We start from the raw sequence: 16,831 nt of genomic DNA, 5'->3' as shown, positions 1-16,831 counted from the left end.
GAACGTAGTGGGTGTGCTGTCCTTACGTCGTGCGGGTCAAGGTTACTAAGGTAACGTTGCTGCACTATGGAAGCTCCAGAACCTGGGATTACTTTATCAGAACGTTGTGATTTACCGAACCCCGTGATAACCCCTGCACGTGAAGATGGTGGGGCAGGCCCTGGGGTATGCACGCTGTGCCTCTCCGGGCCCGGGAAATACACGTGTCCGCGCTGTAATGCACCGTACTGCAGCCTGGCCTGTTACAAGGGCTCCCGACACACGGCCTGCTCCGAGCTCTTTTATAGGGAGTCCGTGCTGCAGGAGCTGAAGGAGGAGGCCAGGCCCCGGGGAAGGAAAAAGATAGAGGAGATGCTGCAGATATTTAGAGAAGAGGAGGCAGATGGAGGGACGGAGCTGGATGATGTGATTAATGGTGAGGAGATGGCTGCATTGTGGAACAGACTCACTGCCCAGGAGAAGCAGCACTTCACCAAACTCATACAGAGTGGGGACATCGGAGCATTAGTTCCAGAGTGGAGGTCTTGGTGGCACCCAGAGAACATCAGACATAGGAAGATCCAGGAGCTGCCAGATGAGGCTGATAACAGTAACAAGTCCAGCAGAGAGATGCCTGACAGGGCCCCTGACACCAACATGACCGGACCTGAGGGTGGGTCAGAGCCCTCTCTTAATGCCAAGCAGATCCCAGATAACATTGATAGTCAGAAGCAATCAGAAGGTCCAGGCAGCCATGGTCATACCACAGTGACATCTGTACCCCCAGTGCTGAGCTCCATCCCAACCCTGTGCTCACTTAGCCGCAATCCTTCCCCATTAGTGAAGTATACCTTGGTCAATGTAATTTATGGCTATGCCTTTTCTCTTCTGCGACACAATGGTGATGTAACTGACACAGACATCTTATTAGATTTTACAGGTACCCTGCTTTCTATTTCTGCCACCCTCAGTACCATTGCTGTGTACGACTCAACAGCCCAGGCTTTGAAAAGTGCTATCCGTGTTGCCTCTGACCCACAGATCGGAGGAGACAAAAGTCTTGCCTGTTCTGCCATTGAAGCCACATTTCAAATTCTGCATGGTGATGAAAGCAAATTGTACTCACTGGCTGCCCTTTCCCACTTGTTACGTTTGCTGGGAAAGGTAGGTAAACTGGTAAATGGTGAGAGGGACATCCAGAAAAAAGCCTTCAATGCCAAGAAAAAGTGCTTGTTCCTGGCTGCCTGGGTAAATGAAAATGAGAACTGGTTGGTGGTGTTGTCTGAGGAGATCATGGTGGAGTACAAAGAGTATCTGGATGAACTTGTTGGAGTGGCAGAGATCTCTCGATGGCTGCAGAAATCTTGGGGTGGGAAAAGACCACCAGAGAAAAAGAAACTTGTTCAGGAAGTTGACCTGCCAACGAATGGACTCTGAGCTTTGGGAAATGAAATCTAAAAAGATTTTTTTAGGTTCAAATACGGGAGCTGCCAATGACTGGGTACCTTTTATCAGAGGTACATGCTCCCAGAGAATTCAGTCCTTGTATTCTGACCTGGAACAAACCTTTCACTCAGGACTTCAGACAGCGTGGGATCGTTCACTTAAACAATGATCAATGCCTCCTATGGATAGCCCTGCTATTATAGTTTATTTTCAGGTTTTTATTGAAACAAAAAACCCAACAGCCTGTAATCAATTGCCCTATGACTTTAACATGATTGTATTAAAATAATTTTAAATATATTTTTTATATTTTTTTTTTTCTTCTACCACTTAAATATCTACAGGCCCGGTTTATGAATCTATCTGAATTTTTGTTGCATTTAACATTGGCAATAAAATGTGGAATAGCTGCAATATGCAGCAAGAAATGTTCTGCTACTTTTATGCATGACATGTACTATACTCACACAGCTGGAGACAAACCATTTTGTATGTCTCTAGCTGTATGAAATAGTCCCCTTGTTTGTAACAAAAGATTTAACATGGCCGTAGAATGTTATATTTTATCCAAATAGCCATCCAGTCTAATATTATAATGTTATTTAGTCAAGTAACAATGCAAAAGGGAGAAAATGAATTAAAGACTGCCAAGTATTGCGGGTTGGCACATATGCTCATAAGTGACTAGATTGAGCTAATGGTTCTTCTAAATTCTGCAAAGATTGAGGTATGTCACCAAAGAAATTTTGGAACCCCCCTACAAAACATTAGCCAGGTGATTAAACACTAAGCTCATCTGCACACCCATTTTCTTTGGATGTGTAAGAGTGTTTAAATATTATTTTTTTTTTTTTATAACTCAATTTCTACAATATTAATACTAAAAAAAGGGTGTAACAGATTTACTGCAGATACATTGTTTTCTTTGATATCTATGTTTAATTCCAATTCTTCATAAAGGAACAGGGTTGAAGAAAATTAATTCTGATACATTCGTGGGAAAGGGAGATGTGGGAGTAGGTTTGGGTAATTCCGGGAGCTCACCTTAAATATGCAAACTAAAAACAAAAAAAAAAATACAGTGGTTGGAACACCCCCTTTCATACCGTACGGTTGGTTGCCTGGAGCTTTATTTTACCTAAAAAGTCCGTAGTAAAGTATAGGTCAGCTATTACCAGTGGGATTCAGTCAGTGTTTGCATATAAGGGGTCTAAAGGTCTTGTTGCTTTCAGTGATACACACAAGGCTCAGGCTTTCAAAGCACCACTGAATTTTATAGCAGGAACTTCCAGGTGTTTGTTTAAATCCTTAGTATTTTCTTCACTGCATTCCAATCCTGAAAAACAGCGAGCTGTGGTAGATATTTTTCTTGTTTAAGGAGGCACAGTGTGGATTTTCAAAGGGTTCAAGATACCCTTTTGTAATAAACCTGGCAGAAATAAAGTTCTTCTGTGAAAATAGTCACTATTTGGTGAACTTCCAACCAGGCATCTTGTTCATCTTGGTTACAGACACATTTCTAGTAACAATACACAATTTTCTGTTTGTTTAAAAAAATTTATTATAGTTGATATATACTTGTTTTATACAAATTGTGTCCATCTTTGTTTAAAGATGATAGTACTGAGGCATAATTTAAATCATGTAAATGCAAGTATGTGAACTGCCTGCTTCTTTCACTGCTTTCAGGTGAAAAGTTAAATAGAAAAACCCTATAAATTGTGTTCCTGACAATGCCATAAAAGATATTACACAGGATCCTACACAAGATATTACAGTAGAGTATGCCTACTGTAAGGCTGTTGTACAAGCCGTTTCATCACCAGTGACATTCTAGCAAAAAAAGAGTTTTAGATTCTGGCTGACATCCCCAGGAGGCAGAAAATGCTCTCTGAAAACTGAAGTTGCATTGACAGGTTGGTCTGGTTTTGCAGTTAGTAGATTAAAGGGTCCATCTTAGTGGACGGTGGCAGTTATTCCATAAATGCCATGTGATCAAAACCTAAACTCCAAACACTGAATGGGATGAAGTTAATCATACAGCAGGAAAAGTCCAATAAACATATCCACACCACAACAACATTGTGACCACACCACACCACAACATCCATAGAAAACATACAAAATACATGTATTCTGTATTATACACAAATATTTATAATACCAAAGAATAGATAAATTCAAAACAATACTATATTAAAATCATATCTCCCCCCCCCCACAAAAATAAGTGTGCAAGTAAAAAAGTCACCATATACTGAAGCCAGTATATATAAAGTGATGTCAGCTTGGATGTATATTTGTGGTGCGGAAATGATTTAGAAACGTTTTGTTATACTTTTCTGTGCTACAAATCCTATGGCCTTGAGCACTAAGTATGTAAAAGACATAAAATGCTTCGGATAAAAAAAAAAAAACATCTGGTATTTAGTTACAAGTCCAAATATACAGCTTGTATCACACTAGAAAATGAAAGCACTTTTTATTAAAGCCTCATCAAAACACCAGTTGACAGATCATGTACACAATAAGCTTATTCACTTGTAGCAATTAAATAATAATGGTTTTAGATTTCTCTTTAGAAAAAAATAGTCATAAATTGGCTCCCTACAGCTTCCCATTAGAAGGCATTTTTTATTTAATGTAAAATACCATAGAAGTCGACTTGAACTTAATATATATATGGAAATATCCTGTAGGGAACCCTTCGGCAATATTCCTGCCAGGCAAGTCCATATTTCTTCAAGCACTGGTGTTCATCCCTTGCTTCACGGTGAACCAAAAGGGCAGTGAAGTAAGTTACATAAAAGTATGGTAATATGTGAGAGACACCTGAAACAACAATTGTTAACATGTTAAAAAAAAGATTATTTGATCAATGTGTTTAATCATATGTGGGGTCCTCATTACTATGTATATTTCTAGGAAGGAAAGATATACATAGGCCAATTCATAAAGAAAAAAACAGGCTCAGGAGAAAAAAATACATTATTTATACACAAAAATACATGTTGTTCCATTACTTTCACTGTTTAAGAATGGTGGTCTTCAGGTCAGGTTTAACTGGCAGTCAGCACAATCTCTGCACTATGATTGCTAGCCAGCAATTACCACAGGCTTTAAACCCAAGTGAAGACTAAACCCACCAAAGTTATAATTCACAAGGCAAATAAATCCTAGACTGAAAAGTCAAAAGTACATAGAAACCTATTTTTTAACATTATTTTTTTTAGATTATTACAGAGACTCACCACAGGGTAAAGACCAGGCTAAGGCCATGATTAAATCTCCTAAGTAATTGGGATGGCGAACAAGACCCCACCAACCAGACACCAGTAGTCGTTTTCCAGTTGCTGTTGGGATGGTTTCAAGCCCTTTAATGTGGAAGCAAACAGTCAAACATCTAATACCAGATTGTCTGTCATTTTTTTTTTCAGGGACTAAATGGTAACAAGACAGCAATAATAATTTCTAAATCAGTGACCTAAACTAGCATTAGCTTTCATGATGTTGAGATTCAATCTCCTATGGGTAGCCCAAGATTTAATATACATCTATAGTTATTTCTGTGCAGTCTTGCTAATTTGCAATTAAAATCAAACAATCTTTTCCATAGTCATTTTTTTTCTAAAAGCCCAGACTGAGAATCTACTCTTAAATCTGTTAGAGGTATGTATAAAATAAAATATTCAAGGCCCAAAAATACAAATATTGTTTTGTTTCATTCACAGTCATTTACATTGTCGTGTATGCAAAACTCTGGGTTCAATAGAAATTTAAGTCTTTAATCAGTAGATGTTAGACATTATCTTCTAGCAATCCTCAACTAGCATTACATGGAACCCCAAGGTTTCTTCAGAACTTACCAGGTGCCAACACACTTCAACACCACTTGGCAGAAACAGCTTCAAGAAACCAATGACCATTTTAACTGTCTGTAAAGGTGGCATTCTTTCCACTGGCAAACAATGCATATAGCATTTCCCTATTGATTGCAGGGATTTCCTGTAAATAATATTTTTAGGTTTCTAAGGGGTAAAAAGGTTGGGAAAGGCATGCTTCTAGCAGTTTGGTTGAAACATTCAAAAAACTTTGGTTCGAGTTTCCTAATCCCTATGGGAGGAATGACTGTCACGTACTGTGAAACAAGCTGCTAACAGATTACAGTAGGCATCAAGCAATTTTCATCGTGCCTGGTTAGCAGCACTTCCATGTGTCTAACATTACCAAAACTGGAGCTTAATGTGGCTTTAAAGGCTGAAGCAAAGATTGCCGAAAGCTGAAAGCCCTGCAACAGCTAGGCAAAAGATTGCTGTACATGCTGCTCTTATATACCATAAACATAAAGGTGATTTGTTAACAGGAGGTTCATTAGCCCCATGACCTTGATGATGGCCTGTATGCAGCCTGTTAGGTCACTGACCAGCAACAGCCTTGAATTTTCTATTGACAAGAATTCCCCTATACTACAGCCTTCACTGCTTGAGACAACCTGGCCAAACACCCAGAGTGCCTCAGGACCTGCTATTTACAGACTGACAGATACAATTCCCTTCTATTGAGCTGTGAATACATAAAAGTTCAAAGAAAAAACACTTTGCTTCTTACCAGCTACACTTGGGTCAGAAGGATTTCTCCGAAAAGCATTTTTCTGTGAATTTGATCCTCTGAAAATAATGTATCCTACAGCTGGTAGAGAACAAATAAACATTCTTAGATAAAAATGTATAGATTGATCCCATAATATTTCTGCTCACTTAGTCTACAATAAACGCACAAGTGCAGCAACTTTTTTTTTTTTTTTTTTTACAGGGAACCCTTGAGGATAAAATCTACAAGAGGTTACTGCTCTCATATTTTAAAAGGCACCTTCTCCAGGACCTTTATCTTTATTAACCATGCAAGACAGAAGTTATTTCATTTCAGCCTTCCCTGGCTGCAAGTTTTTTCTAGATCAGGAACTCACTAAGCTGTGTAGCCTACAAATCAAGTCTAATGGCTTTTCAAAAACCATCAACACAGGTTTGTTTTCAATATTTAAAACAACAGCCTATAAAGCAACAAAACATAGAAAGTTGAATAGGTAATCGCACCATTTATGAGGATAAAAAACACTGCTGCTGCCATGCCTTGCTCCTGTGGATGCCCGACAAGAAAATAAGCCTGCAGGGAATAGGTGAATGGAACCCAGCACAAATCACCAAAAGCCAACATGAAACCAAATCCATCATGCACAATATCCATTGTAGTAAGAATTGCTTCCTGCAAAGGGGAAAACAAAAAAATCAAACATTGTAGAGAATTACCCAAAAACGCTATATACAAACTTGACAACACATTCTAAAAGAGATTGTATAAGCTTCTTCACATTTGAAATGAATGGTGAGATAAAGGTCAGGCTATTTTAGACTCGTTTTAATAAAATTATCAACTAGTGCACTCAGTCACTAATTAGCAAAAGCAGCTAATGGTTGAAATGTGAAATCCAATTATACTTGATGTATGTGGTCACCACATACTGTGTAGTATATAGCGTAGAATTATTTCAGTTTCCCCATCCAAAGAGACCTTGTCACTCATCACATTGTCTACTGGTCCTGTTATAGTGAGAGATAGAATGTGGCCTTGTCTGAAACGCCCTACTACAAAAAACACTGACTGTATTAGCCTTAGTGATCAAGTACTAGTCAGGGAAAAGGGAGGGTATAGAAGCAAACTCTTCTCTAAGAGGTTTGGTTTTAAGCCAGCCATAATAAATCATAAATACGTAATTACAATAAATGATAAATACAGAGAGGGCTTTTTCAGGCTTGCCATTTAAGTTGAGTTTACTCAGATAAAGAATATATATCAATAAATATATACATAAGCTTTAACATTCACAAGAACACTAACAGTTCTAACTTGATTGATTACACTGGGGAACCATTTTGAACACATTTTTTAAGCTTATTTACACTAAAATAGGTATGCCGATTCTGAAAGTGCAGTTAGTTTTCTTCTAGCATGTCAGGTTTTTTTCTATACTGCTTATAATAATGCAATTACTGTAACGTGGATTTGTATAGGCTATTCATGTACACGCAAGACAGTGTGGTCAGAGGTTGTGCGCTGCTCTACATAGTGAATAAGCAAAATTTATTTTTCTACTTAGACACCTATTTCCTTTCTTTCAGATCATGTCTGGCTCTGCTGTTTCTCGTCGTAACTGCCTAAGCAAACCTGATTCATTTTGTTATATCTGTGGCAGTTTCACCATTCCCAGTTAAAAGGCGAACATCAGCACATTTGTAGAGCAAGCCCATTTGGCATATTTCAAAGTTAAACTTGGAGATCAAGATAAGTCTTGGGCCCCTCATAGGGTGTGCAAACAGTGTCGAGGGTTTACTGATGTGGACAAAGGAACACGTGATAAGATGCCATTTGGTTTAGCTATGGTTTGGCGAGGGCCGGGAGATCATTTCAGTGACTGTTACTTTTGTATAGTAAAACTTCAGGATTTAACAAGAAAAATAAATGTAACAGAGTATTCTAGTCTACCATCAGCCATAGGCCCTTCAGATGAGATCCCAGTGCCGGTTTTCGTTACCCTACCCCCTCTTGAAGAACATGATTATGGTGATGAAATAGGTGACAACAATGAGGAAAAGTTAAAAATTGAAGAGGACTCTGTTCGTAAGGGATTTGATCAGCATGAGTTGAGTGATTTGGCACCTGATTTGGGACTATCGAAGAAGGCTTCCGAACTCCTAGCATCAAGACTGCGTGAGAAAAAAAAGAAAAGAAAAAGGAACGAAGGTATATTTTCAAACCAGAGAAATTGCATTTCTGCAATACTTTAGAACTAACAGTTGCTTTGTGTATTGCTATACCACACCTAGTTTAATGGAGGAATTGGGAATTCCAATCTATAACTCACCTGAATGGCGACTATTCATCGATAGCTCAAAGTGGAGCTTAAAGTGTGTCCTCCTTTACAATGGCAATATATTTGGGTAAGTCCCAATTGGCCATTCACTTTCTCTTTGTGAAGAATATGCAGACATAAAGAGAGTCATTGAGTTGTTGCAATATAACCAACAAAATTGGGTCATCGGTGTTGACCCTAAAATGGTATGCTTCCTTCTTGGTCAGCAACGGGGGATACACCAATTATCCCTGTTATCTGTGCATGTGGGACAGAAGAGCTCGTGAGAGGCATTGGGTGGAAAGGAATTGGCCTCCAAGATCTGCCCTAAAACCAGGCGATCCAAACATTCTACATGAGCCACTTGTTTATAGAAAAAATATTATATTCCCGCCTCTGCACATGAAACTGGGTCTGATGAAGCAGTTCCTTAAAGCTTTGCCAATTGAAGGAGAATGTTTCAAGTACCTTATTTTGGCATTTCCTAGCCTGTCATTTGAAAAAACGAAGGCCGGTGTGTTTGATGGTCCACAGATTCGGCAGCTCATCAAAGATGAACATTTCATCAGGACAATGTGAGAAGTCAAAAAGAATGCTTGGTTATCATTCAGAGCCATTGTCAAGGACTTTCTTGGAAACACACAAGCAAATAATTACACAAAAATTGTCCAGAAACTCTTAGAGAGCTACAAAATGCTTATTTGCAATATGAGCATCAAGGTGCATTTTCTGCATAGCCATCTTTCTAACTTCCCGGAAAACCTTGGTGCAGTCAGTGATGAGCAAGGTGAACGATTCCACCAAGATCTGAAGGTCATGGAAGGACGGTATCAGGGTGGATGGGGTATACATATGATTGCTGACTATTGTTGGAGCATCCGCGGGATTGTCCTAACACTGAACACTCCAGGAAAAGCTATAAGCGTAAATTTTTACCTTAACCACTTACCCGATTAATTTTCAAATTTTTTACTGTAAAAAAAATGTCATAGAGTAACAATAAATCCTTTGTATGAACAAAAGAACATTAAATAAACAGTACATTCAAGTTATTTAATTGTATGTAAAATTTGTATGTTTTTAGACAAAAATGGAGGGTGCCCTGTATAGTAAAAACTGGTTTGATAGCAAAAAAAAAATGGTCATTTCTGGATTCACCACCCAAAAATTAGTAAAAAAACAAGTGTAAGATCTAACAAAAGATGCGTTCCCCAGTGTTATAATTAAATGTATTTGCTCTCCTAATTCATGATCAAAAATAGTTTTGCTGTTTCTGATCCCAACAGGTTTCACAGATATGCTTCCTCGGGGATTGTTTAGAGACACCTAATAAATCGATGATCACTTGATCCTGTTTGAAATAGTGCTGTGTAGAAAACTATGTGCTCTCTAAGTACTTTTTATTTCTAGTTAAATATCCAGGAAATATGACCAATAAGCTAGGTTTGTTAATTCCCACTCATCTTTGTGGAGTGAAGAAAACCTTTCTAGTTGTTAATTCTGTAGTGCAGCAGCCTGTTTCTGTCTGCTAGGCAGCTTTTTGACATAATATTATCCCAGAAACTACAGTAGGTCTTTATTAAAAAAGGAATACAAAATACAGACTAACCTCATGCCAAAGGGCATCCATGACATAAAGTGCTTGAAATCCACACACCAAGATCATAGAAAGGGAAGGAGAGCCACGGAGCTCAATCTCTTTCATTAGGAAGCAAAAGTTAATCAGACACTGGAGAATAAGATTTAATATGTCAGAAAATGTAACATCCAAAATATGAAAAATAAAAGTTAAGCTTGGATACAAATAAATAAAAAAATCACCCAGCCAATAAGTCCAGGCCGAAGCTCACAGAAATACTTCAGATCAAAGGAGCCAATACGAGGATTCAGCTCATGTCCAATAAAAAAGTCATATAAGGGATTACCTAATCAAAGAACAAAAAGGACATATAAATCAAACAAGAAAATGTACTTTAAGCAATAAAAATGCTTAGAAAGGAATGTTTGTGTTGTCCATAGTATTAGGTCAGTTGTTAGAAACAGATAGCTGGAGAAGAATAAATGCAACAGACACGATCAATACAAGCACCATTACAGAAATGTACTACTGTTACCCCAGAGAAAGGAATGGGGGTCTTTGTAAAAACAATTTGACATTAACCAAAAGATCTTTGTGTAAAGTGCAGGAAAGTGTTGGCTATACCTGAATTTCCACCTGGTGCCAAGGCAGATTCTGGTGCTGTCAGCGATTTAATGTAGAGGAAAATGCTTAGACCCAGAGAGAACAGTGCAGAGGCCACAGCAAACTGGAGGAAGTGATCATAGACATAAGGGAAAGGAAGCTTGAGCACCACCGCCACTCCTGCAATAATGGCAGTGACCAAAAAGGCTTGAAATGCTGTGGACAAAAAAAAAAAAAAAAATTACCAAATGATACAGAACACCATCACAATATGTAAGCCATAAACTACACACCATGCTATTAAAAGGAACTTTGTGGGGCACTATTTGCATTTTGTGACAAAAAGATGTCAATATGAGTAGGTCCTATTAGCCTATTACAGGCAAGTCAGAACCAGGTAACAGAACCAGAACCAGCCTGCCCAAAAGTAAAGCATAGACATCCCCTGCCACTATGTTTGGTAGCGCAGATACCAAGCACTGCTTTCTGAGATAATACAGAAAGACATGCAAATGAGCCCCCTACCAGGAAGTCCACATTTCCATAGGCACGGTAAAAAAGGTTATGTATTAGTGAAGTATTTCTGGAATATATTTACCATAGAAGTAACTACATTTGACTAAATAAGGATAAAGAAATGTCTTTGCCTGTGACATCAATGGTTCTCCCAGGTACAGTAAAACTCTAGCTAAGTCATTTTTTCACGACTTTTGAATACCCTTTGTGAACTCTCCATCAGGTTTTTATTGCTGACACTGACACTGTTGGGAAGTTGTCAGGTTGGGAGAAAAAAGCTACAATTTTACAACTGTACCTGGATAGGAGTAAGGGGCAAACTACCCTGAAAAATAAAGCAGAAAGTAAGTAAAAAACAGACAGAGGTCCTAACTCTTTCCCAGGCTATTGGAAACTACTAAAAGTTATAAATTATTTAACATTATACCTGTTAAAAATTATATAATCAAATTACAGAGAGCTTTTAAGGAATTACCTTACCATTTATTTTGTATTTTAGGCGAGTGTTGTCCCTCAAAGTAATTCCCTCAACTATCTGTTTACAAAACAACAAAGAACATAAAATATATATAATACAATAAACACATACCAATACAAAAAGAATACCACTTTATCAGCCAAAATTATAACAATCAATGATATGTAGAAAATATAAGAAATGTGTTGTATACATAGGTGCCATGCCATTTATTAAAATAAAGGGGAGATAGAGGAGAGGTTGGGACTCGGACAAACAGAGATGCTTGTTTCTATGAAGCAGAAATATTGTTGTACCCTATCCAAGCTATTACTTACCATTGTTACATTCTTTATTTCCAGATCAGTTCTTTATAACCAATGCACACTATATTTTTTACAATGAAACTCAATAGGGTCTATTTATAAGGCACTGAACCTGACATTCACTCATAGAGAATCTTCCAGCTCCATTTGTTTAATAGGCAGTAATTGATTAAACACCAGGGAATGTTTCAGTAAATGTTAGATTCGCTGATTTTTAAATAAACCACAAATTGTTTATAACTAGCAAAAAGATGTGTTTGGAGGTCTACTGTTCATTTATGGTGGTCTAATTTATTTTAACTTCAATTTAAACAGGCCTCAAAGGATTTTTTCTGCAAAAATATGTAGATACAATAAAAAATCTCCACATCATTATTCAATGGGCATCTTTAAACATGGTTCCTACAAATAGTAACACCTGAAAATACAAATATACAGATTCTCACTAGGTTCCTTTTGCTAAGACATTTCTTTTATGCTGTCTTCTGCACATGCATCCAACTTGTCATACATTGTGCTTCTTGGCCTTTCTTTTTCTCTTGTTTCTACACACCTAAGTCTTCAACTGCCCAGAGTCTGGACATCCTATGTACCACTGTACCTTGGAGAGCTATATGCAGTATCATATGTACTTTTATTTTACTAAAGTCATTTGTGTGATGTCAGTAGTGAAACCAGTGATAAAAAGTTTAAGTACCTTTCCCATAGGTAGCATGTACAGGAGGGCTTGAAGAGACACCCAGCTCAGTAAAATCAACAGAGCAGACGGGTTCCATAACGATTCCAGTGACGGCACAGGGCCAGGCAATCGCAATACACTGGCTTCATCAGAATTACATGTCAATAGAAGGTAGAACACGGTTCCAGGCAGCACAAAAATAAGTACTAGGGCACCTAGTCATAGAAAGAATGCAACTGTAAGCATGGAAACTGTGCAATCTTCCCAATACTTCTTTGTAATCCTGAAACTAAATCTTACCTAGAGACCCACCAAATTCCAGTTCTTTTGTCCGTGGGGTTTTATCGCTGGCCGACATCTTTACTTATACCTATATAATCCAAGAATAAAGACAATTTAGGAAAAAAAAAAAAAAACACGTACGAGTATAGCTCCATCAATTGTTATTCCAGCCAGAATTCAAACTAGTAAAGGGTGATGTTCTTTACCATCTGAATTTGCACATGTATACGTTTTACATCTTTATACTTTACAGTAAAGTTAAAATAACAACAAAATGTAATTGTCTTAACTAAAGGCAAAACCTAAAGTCTAAATGTCCTGAACATCAATGCCATTGGGAGTGAAAGTTGGTCCAAAAGTTACCTTCAGAAAAAGGATGGAAGGGAAATATTCCAGTGGAGACACTTGTTTCTTTGACTGCATATAACGTTTGGAGACTATTTTTTAACCAGAATGCTTACCGGACAGTCTGGTCTGATTTTAGGGTATGATAGCTCAGGGCCACTTTTTCTCCCGGGCCCAAATTGACAGAAGGGCAGGGGTGCAGCAAGTTGAAAAGCCTTGCCATTTGGGGCCCCTACTGTTGCACAGGAGCTAATTTGTCTAAGGGAAGGGCTGAAGTTCGGACTTAAGGAAGCTTAAGCGGAGTGCTTCTTGTACCTGGTATTGAACCCTGAGGCAATCTGCATCAGATTTTAGCACATTCTATGCAGACTGCTCTGTGTAATTTTACAGTCCGTGCATAATCAGTAAGACACTTTGCTCCTATATTTTTTATCTGCTGGTTATACAAAGTACACTTAACCTTTGTCTTGTATGTTTAGTGAGCGGACTGAAGTGCTAAGGCCTCCTCACTGTGTTCCCAGGCATCATCACACAAATTATTCTTTATGGTTCCAGAAGTGGCCAACCGAACATAGAAATCATGCAGCACAAATACCACCAAAACCTGACTGCAAAATACTATGAATTTCCCCCCCCCCCCAGTGTTTATAGATAGTAAGGTGCATTATGGCTCATTTTAGGAGATTTATAATGTGTAAATATTTTATTATAAGTGTCACAGCATCAGTTCAAATAGAATGAGTCCTGATTAATACAGGAAAAAAAAAATAAGTACTGCAAGTATAAGCTGCAGCCAGGATGCAGAGGGGAATGACCCTACCATTACCTATACAACAAAGGAGAGGGCGATCATCCAAGGAGAAGAACCATGGCTACTGCCAATATGGAAGGCAGTCTGGCAAATTGTGATCCCTCTGGCTCCATCAAATTTGGTCGAAATAGATTCTAGATGGATTGTAAGCTCTTCTGGAAAGGGGCGTCTCCTCCTCCTGTGTCATTTACAACCACTTATTTATTGTTCAGCACTGTATAATATATTGGCTCTATATAAATACAGTTTATTATTAATAATATGGAAATATATTGAACCAAAGGTAAGCAATGTAATGGGTTCCTCTGAAAGCCCACCCAGCCACTGATACTGGCAGTTATAACACTCCCCCCACCCTTTCCTTTCTGTGTCACTCCTCAATGATTCAGGAAAAGGATATGATGAGGACTAAAGATAAGGAATTCCATACAATAAATTTGAGTCAGGTCTGCAACTCAGCCATAATAAAGCCAGGTGTAAGGAATGTAACTTTGCTGAGTCTTGAAGTTAAGTTGTTTTTGCAGATAATTGAGTTGTGTCCAAACTAGTTATATCCTCCTTATCAGTAGATCAATATTTGCTCCATCCTTACCTTGAGGCTTCTTACCTTGAAACATCTTGCTCAGCCAAGTTGTTAATTAAGTTTCTTGTTATTGACTAACTACTGTTTTCCATCTTGTTGTCTGACTATATAAACTGCTATGTGATAATAAAGGTTTGAGAAGTGATATAACTACATGCTTGAGCTGCTTGTGTGTTACTCACTGCTCCCAACGCATCGAAAACAGAGGCCACGATAGAGAGAACCTGATCTGGGATCAGCAGAAATCGCCTTAACACCAGGTAAGTAGCATTTCCTAAAGAAGGAATTCTGAATAGCATTGTGACCAGTGCTCTTTACCCCACACAAGCATTGGACAAGATTCATCACTGCAACGCAATCAGACAACACTGCTCCTCTAAATGCTGTGCAGAATAATTGCAGTAAGAGCCCCCCTACATATAATACATAGGAGCAGCCACGGTTACCACTGACACTTCCTGAAAGCATTCCAGGAATAAATGAGCAGCCCACTGCCCCCCATATCCAATGAAGAACATTACCCAGCCTTTTCATAAACAAAGCCCTGCATTCTGTAATAACATTTGCATTTTCACCAAAATGCTCCCAGCACACTACACGAGCACATACCTGAATAGGGAGTCCCTGCACCTTCACTGTCACAGCGCTGTCTCTTTAAATCTAGATCTCAACTCGTCCTATAGCGTTAGCAGACACAGAAGCCAATCGGGGACAGATTATAAGACCACAATCCATTTAGCCAATAGAACGCTGGTGACTCTCGGGCCATGCGTGAGCTCAGAGGAGGATTGGCTGTAGTGGTAGTCCTAGCAACTGTAGATCCGCCTTTTGAATTCTTCTGTAAGGATTGTATAGGAAGGACGTAAAGGGGCAGTGCGGGGTGGGGTCAGTGAGTGATGTTAGTTACTTCGGATTACAGCACTGTGTTAGCTATAGTGCCATAGTGTATTTATATGGTAACAGGCCCTGGCTAGATGCAGTAGCTCATGTCTCCTACTTTCCTGCTTCCATAACAACATGGCGGTTCTGTCTTTTTGTGCATCACACATGAGTGTTATGTCATGCAGTAGTAAGTTTGTTTAAATGTGGTGTCAGAGCACCCCAACAGACCGAAAATAGGAACTGTATTAAGTGTGGTCAACTGACCATAGCACAACATGATTTGTTACTGGAGTGCTCCATAGCAACGGTCGCCAACCAGTGGTCAGCGAGAAAATTTTGGTGGTCAACTATTATTATTATTATTATTATTAATAAACAGGATTTATATAGCGCCAACATATTACGCATAAAAACTAGGACATTATTTGCAATTTTTATGTTTTAAATTTTAAAACAAATTTTCTTTTAATAAATTCTTTTGTTAAAAATTTTCACCTTAATATTGCAGTAAATTGCAGTTCATGAACTGTACTAGAGACGGAAAAACAAGGGAGGCGCAGTGTGACGTCAGTGTAGTCTTAAGTTGTATGAGGCAACCGTTGCCAAGCCGTACACTTCAATATTGTTTCCACTATTACAACAGTCAAGTCACCCCGCTCTGCAAATACTGATTTTTATCCGATTGTTTTATTTTATTTATTTCCCAAGTGCTCCTTTAGGTAAGTATGACCTTAACTGTGTATTTTCTCTGTTATATTTAAAGGCATCAAATAGTTTTACTTTGATAACTATCATTTTTTGTTTGGTCTTAGATTCGAATGAAAAAAACCCATATTGAGTGAGAAAAAGCAAATATTTTGCATTTCTTTAGTAATAACAAAGATAATGCAACAAATGATAACAGTAATACTTCACTTAACTGTGACCTGATCAGTGAATTCTGATTCTCCACAGTCCTTGTCAGGCACCATTAGGAAGATCATAATTTTACAAATGTATTTATCTTTTTAAAAAAAGTCATAATAATGGTCAGCGGGATTTAAAATGATGAATTTAGTGGTCTGTGAGGTCTGAAAGGTTGGGGACTGCTGCTCTATAGTGAATTGGGGGGGTCTTACAGATTGCGATGACCCCAATGGTATTTGTGTGTTGCTGTTTTGCAGGCGGTAATGGACACATAACACATAAGCCTGTGTCTCACCGTACGTCACCATGTTTTATTGTTCAGTCCTCCAGGGATTGATGGAGTTGATGAAGGCTGTGTTAGGCAGTGCTTGCAGCCGCATACAAAGTATCCCACATCACGCATTCTAGGAAGCTTCTGGCTGCTCCTGTGCATGCCCAATCTTGTCATGTGCAGAAGAGACATTTTCTTATATTTAGAGGGAAACAATGTCAGTCTCACACATGTGGCACTTTTTCCCCCTTTGCAGTTG

General features: G+C 38.5%; 2 protein-coding genes across 5 annotated transcripts; one reads left to right on the top strand and one right to left on the bottom strand.

Annotated features, from left to right (window-relative positions):
• ZNHIT2 (zinc finger HIT-type containing 2) lies at positions 1–1,725 on the top strand. The gene has a single exon (XM_072421390.1). The coding sequence runs from the start codon at positions 67–69 to the stop codon at positions 1,414–1,416; it is 1,350 nt and encodes a 449-aa protein (XP_072277491.1). The 5' UTR covers positions 1–66; the 3' UTR covers positions 1,417–1,725.
• A 2,167-nt stretch (positions 1,726–3,892) lies between these two features.
• TM7SF2 (transmembrane 7 superfamily member 2) lies at positions 3,893–15,334 on the bottom strand. 4 transcript variants are annotated; one of them, XM_072421392.1, is made up of 12 exons: positions 15,123–15,319; positions 13,946–14,108; positions 12,793–12,862; positions 12,511–12,707; positions 11,511–11,565; positions 10,536–10,730; positions 10,154–10,257; positions 9,942–10,061; positions 6,519–6,687; positions 6,034–6,114; positions 4,677–4,799; positions 3,893–4,257 (listed from the first exon to the last, which is right to left on the bottom strand). In XM_072421392.1, the coding sequence occupies exons 3-12, from the start codon at positions 12,848–12,850 to the stop codon at positions 4,097–4,099; spliced, it is 1,263 nt and encodes a 420-aa protein (XP_072277493.1). In that variant the 5' UTR covers positions 12,851–12,862; positions 13,946–14,108; positions 15,123–15,319; the 3' UTR covers positions 3,893–4,096. The 4 variants fall into 4 exon arrangements, with proteins under 4 accessions (XP_072277493.1, XP_072277492.1, XP_072277494.1 ...); XM_072421391.1 differs by lacking the exon at positions 13,946–14,108; XM_072421393.1 differs by lacking the exons at positions 9,942–10,061; positions 13,946–14,108 and having other exon boundaries at positions 15,123–15,334.
• Positions 15,335–16,831: the final 1,497 nt, after the last annotated feature.

This window comes from Pyxicephalus adspersus, chromosome 9 (genome assembly GCF_032062135.1).
Source record: "Pyxicephalus adspersus chromosome 9, UCB_Pads_2.0, whole genome shotgun sequence".
NCBI classification, from domain to species: domain Eukaryota; kingdom Metazoa; phylum Chordata; class Amphibia; order Anura; family Pyxicephalidae; genus Pyxicephalus; species Pyxicephalus adspersus.
This window is presented reverse-complemented; position numbering and strand designations above follow the sequence as displayed.

Bases quoted from the DNA above. Each gene is read 5' to 3' on its own strand.
- TM7SF2 (XM_072421392.1), bottom strand. From the start codon at position 12,850: ATGTCGGCCAGCGATAAAACCCCACGGACAAAAGAACTGGAATTTGGT. The intron at 4,800-6,033 runs GTAAGAAGCAAA...TCCACATTAAAG, and splicing joins TTCTGACCCAAGTGTAGCTG to GGCTTGAAACCATCCCAACA. The intron at 4,258-4,676 runs GTGAGTCTCTGT...TTGTTGTTTCAG, and splicing joins AGCCTGGTCTTTACCCTGTG to GTGTCTCTCACATATTACCA.
- ZNHIT2 (XM_072421390.1), top strand. From the start codon at position 67: ATGGAAGCTCCAGAACCTGGGATTACTTTATCAGAACGTTGTGATTTA.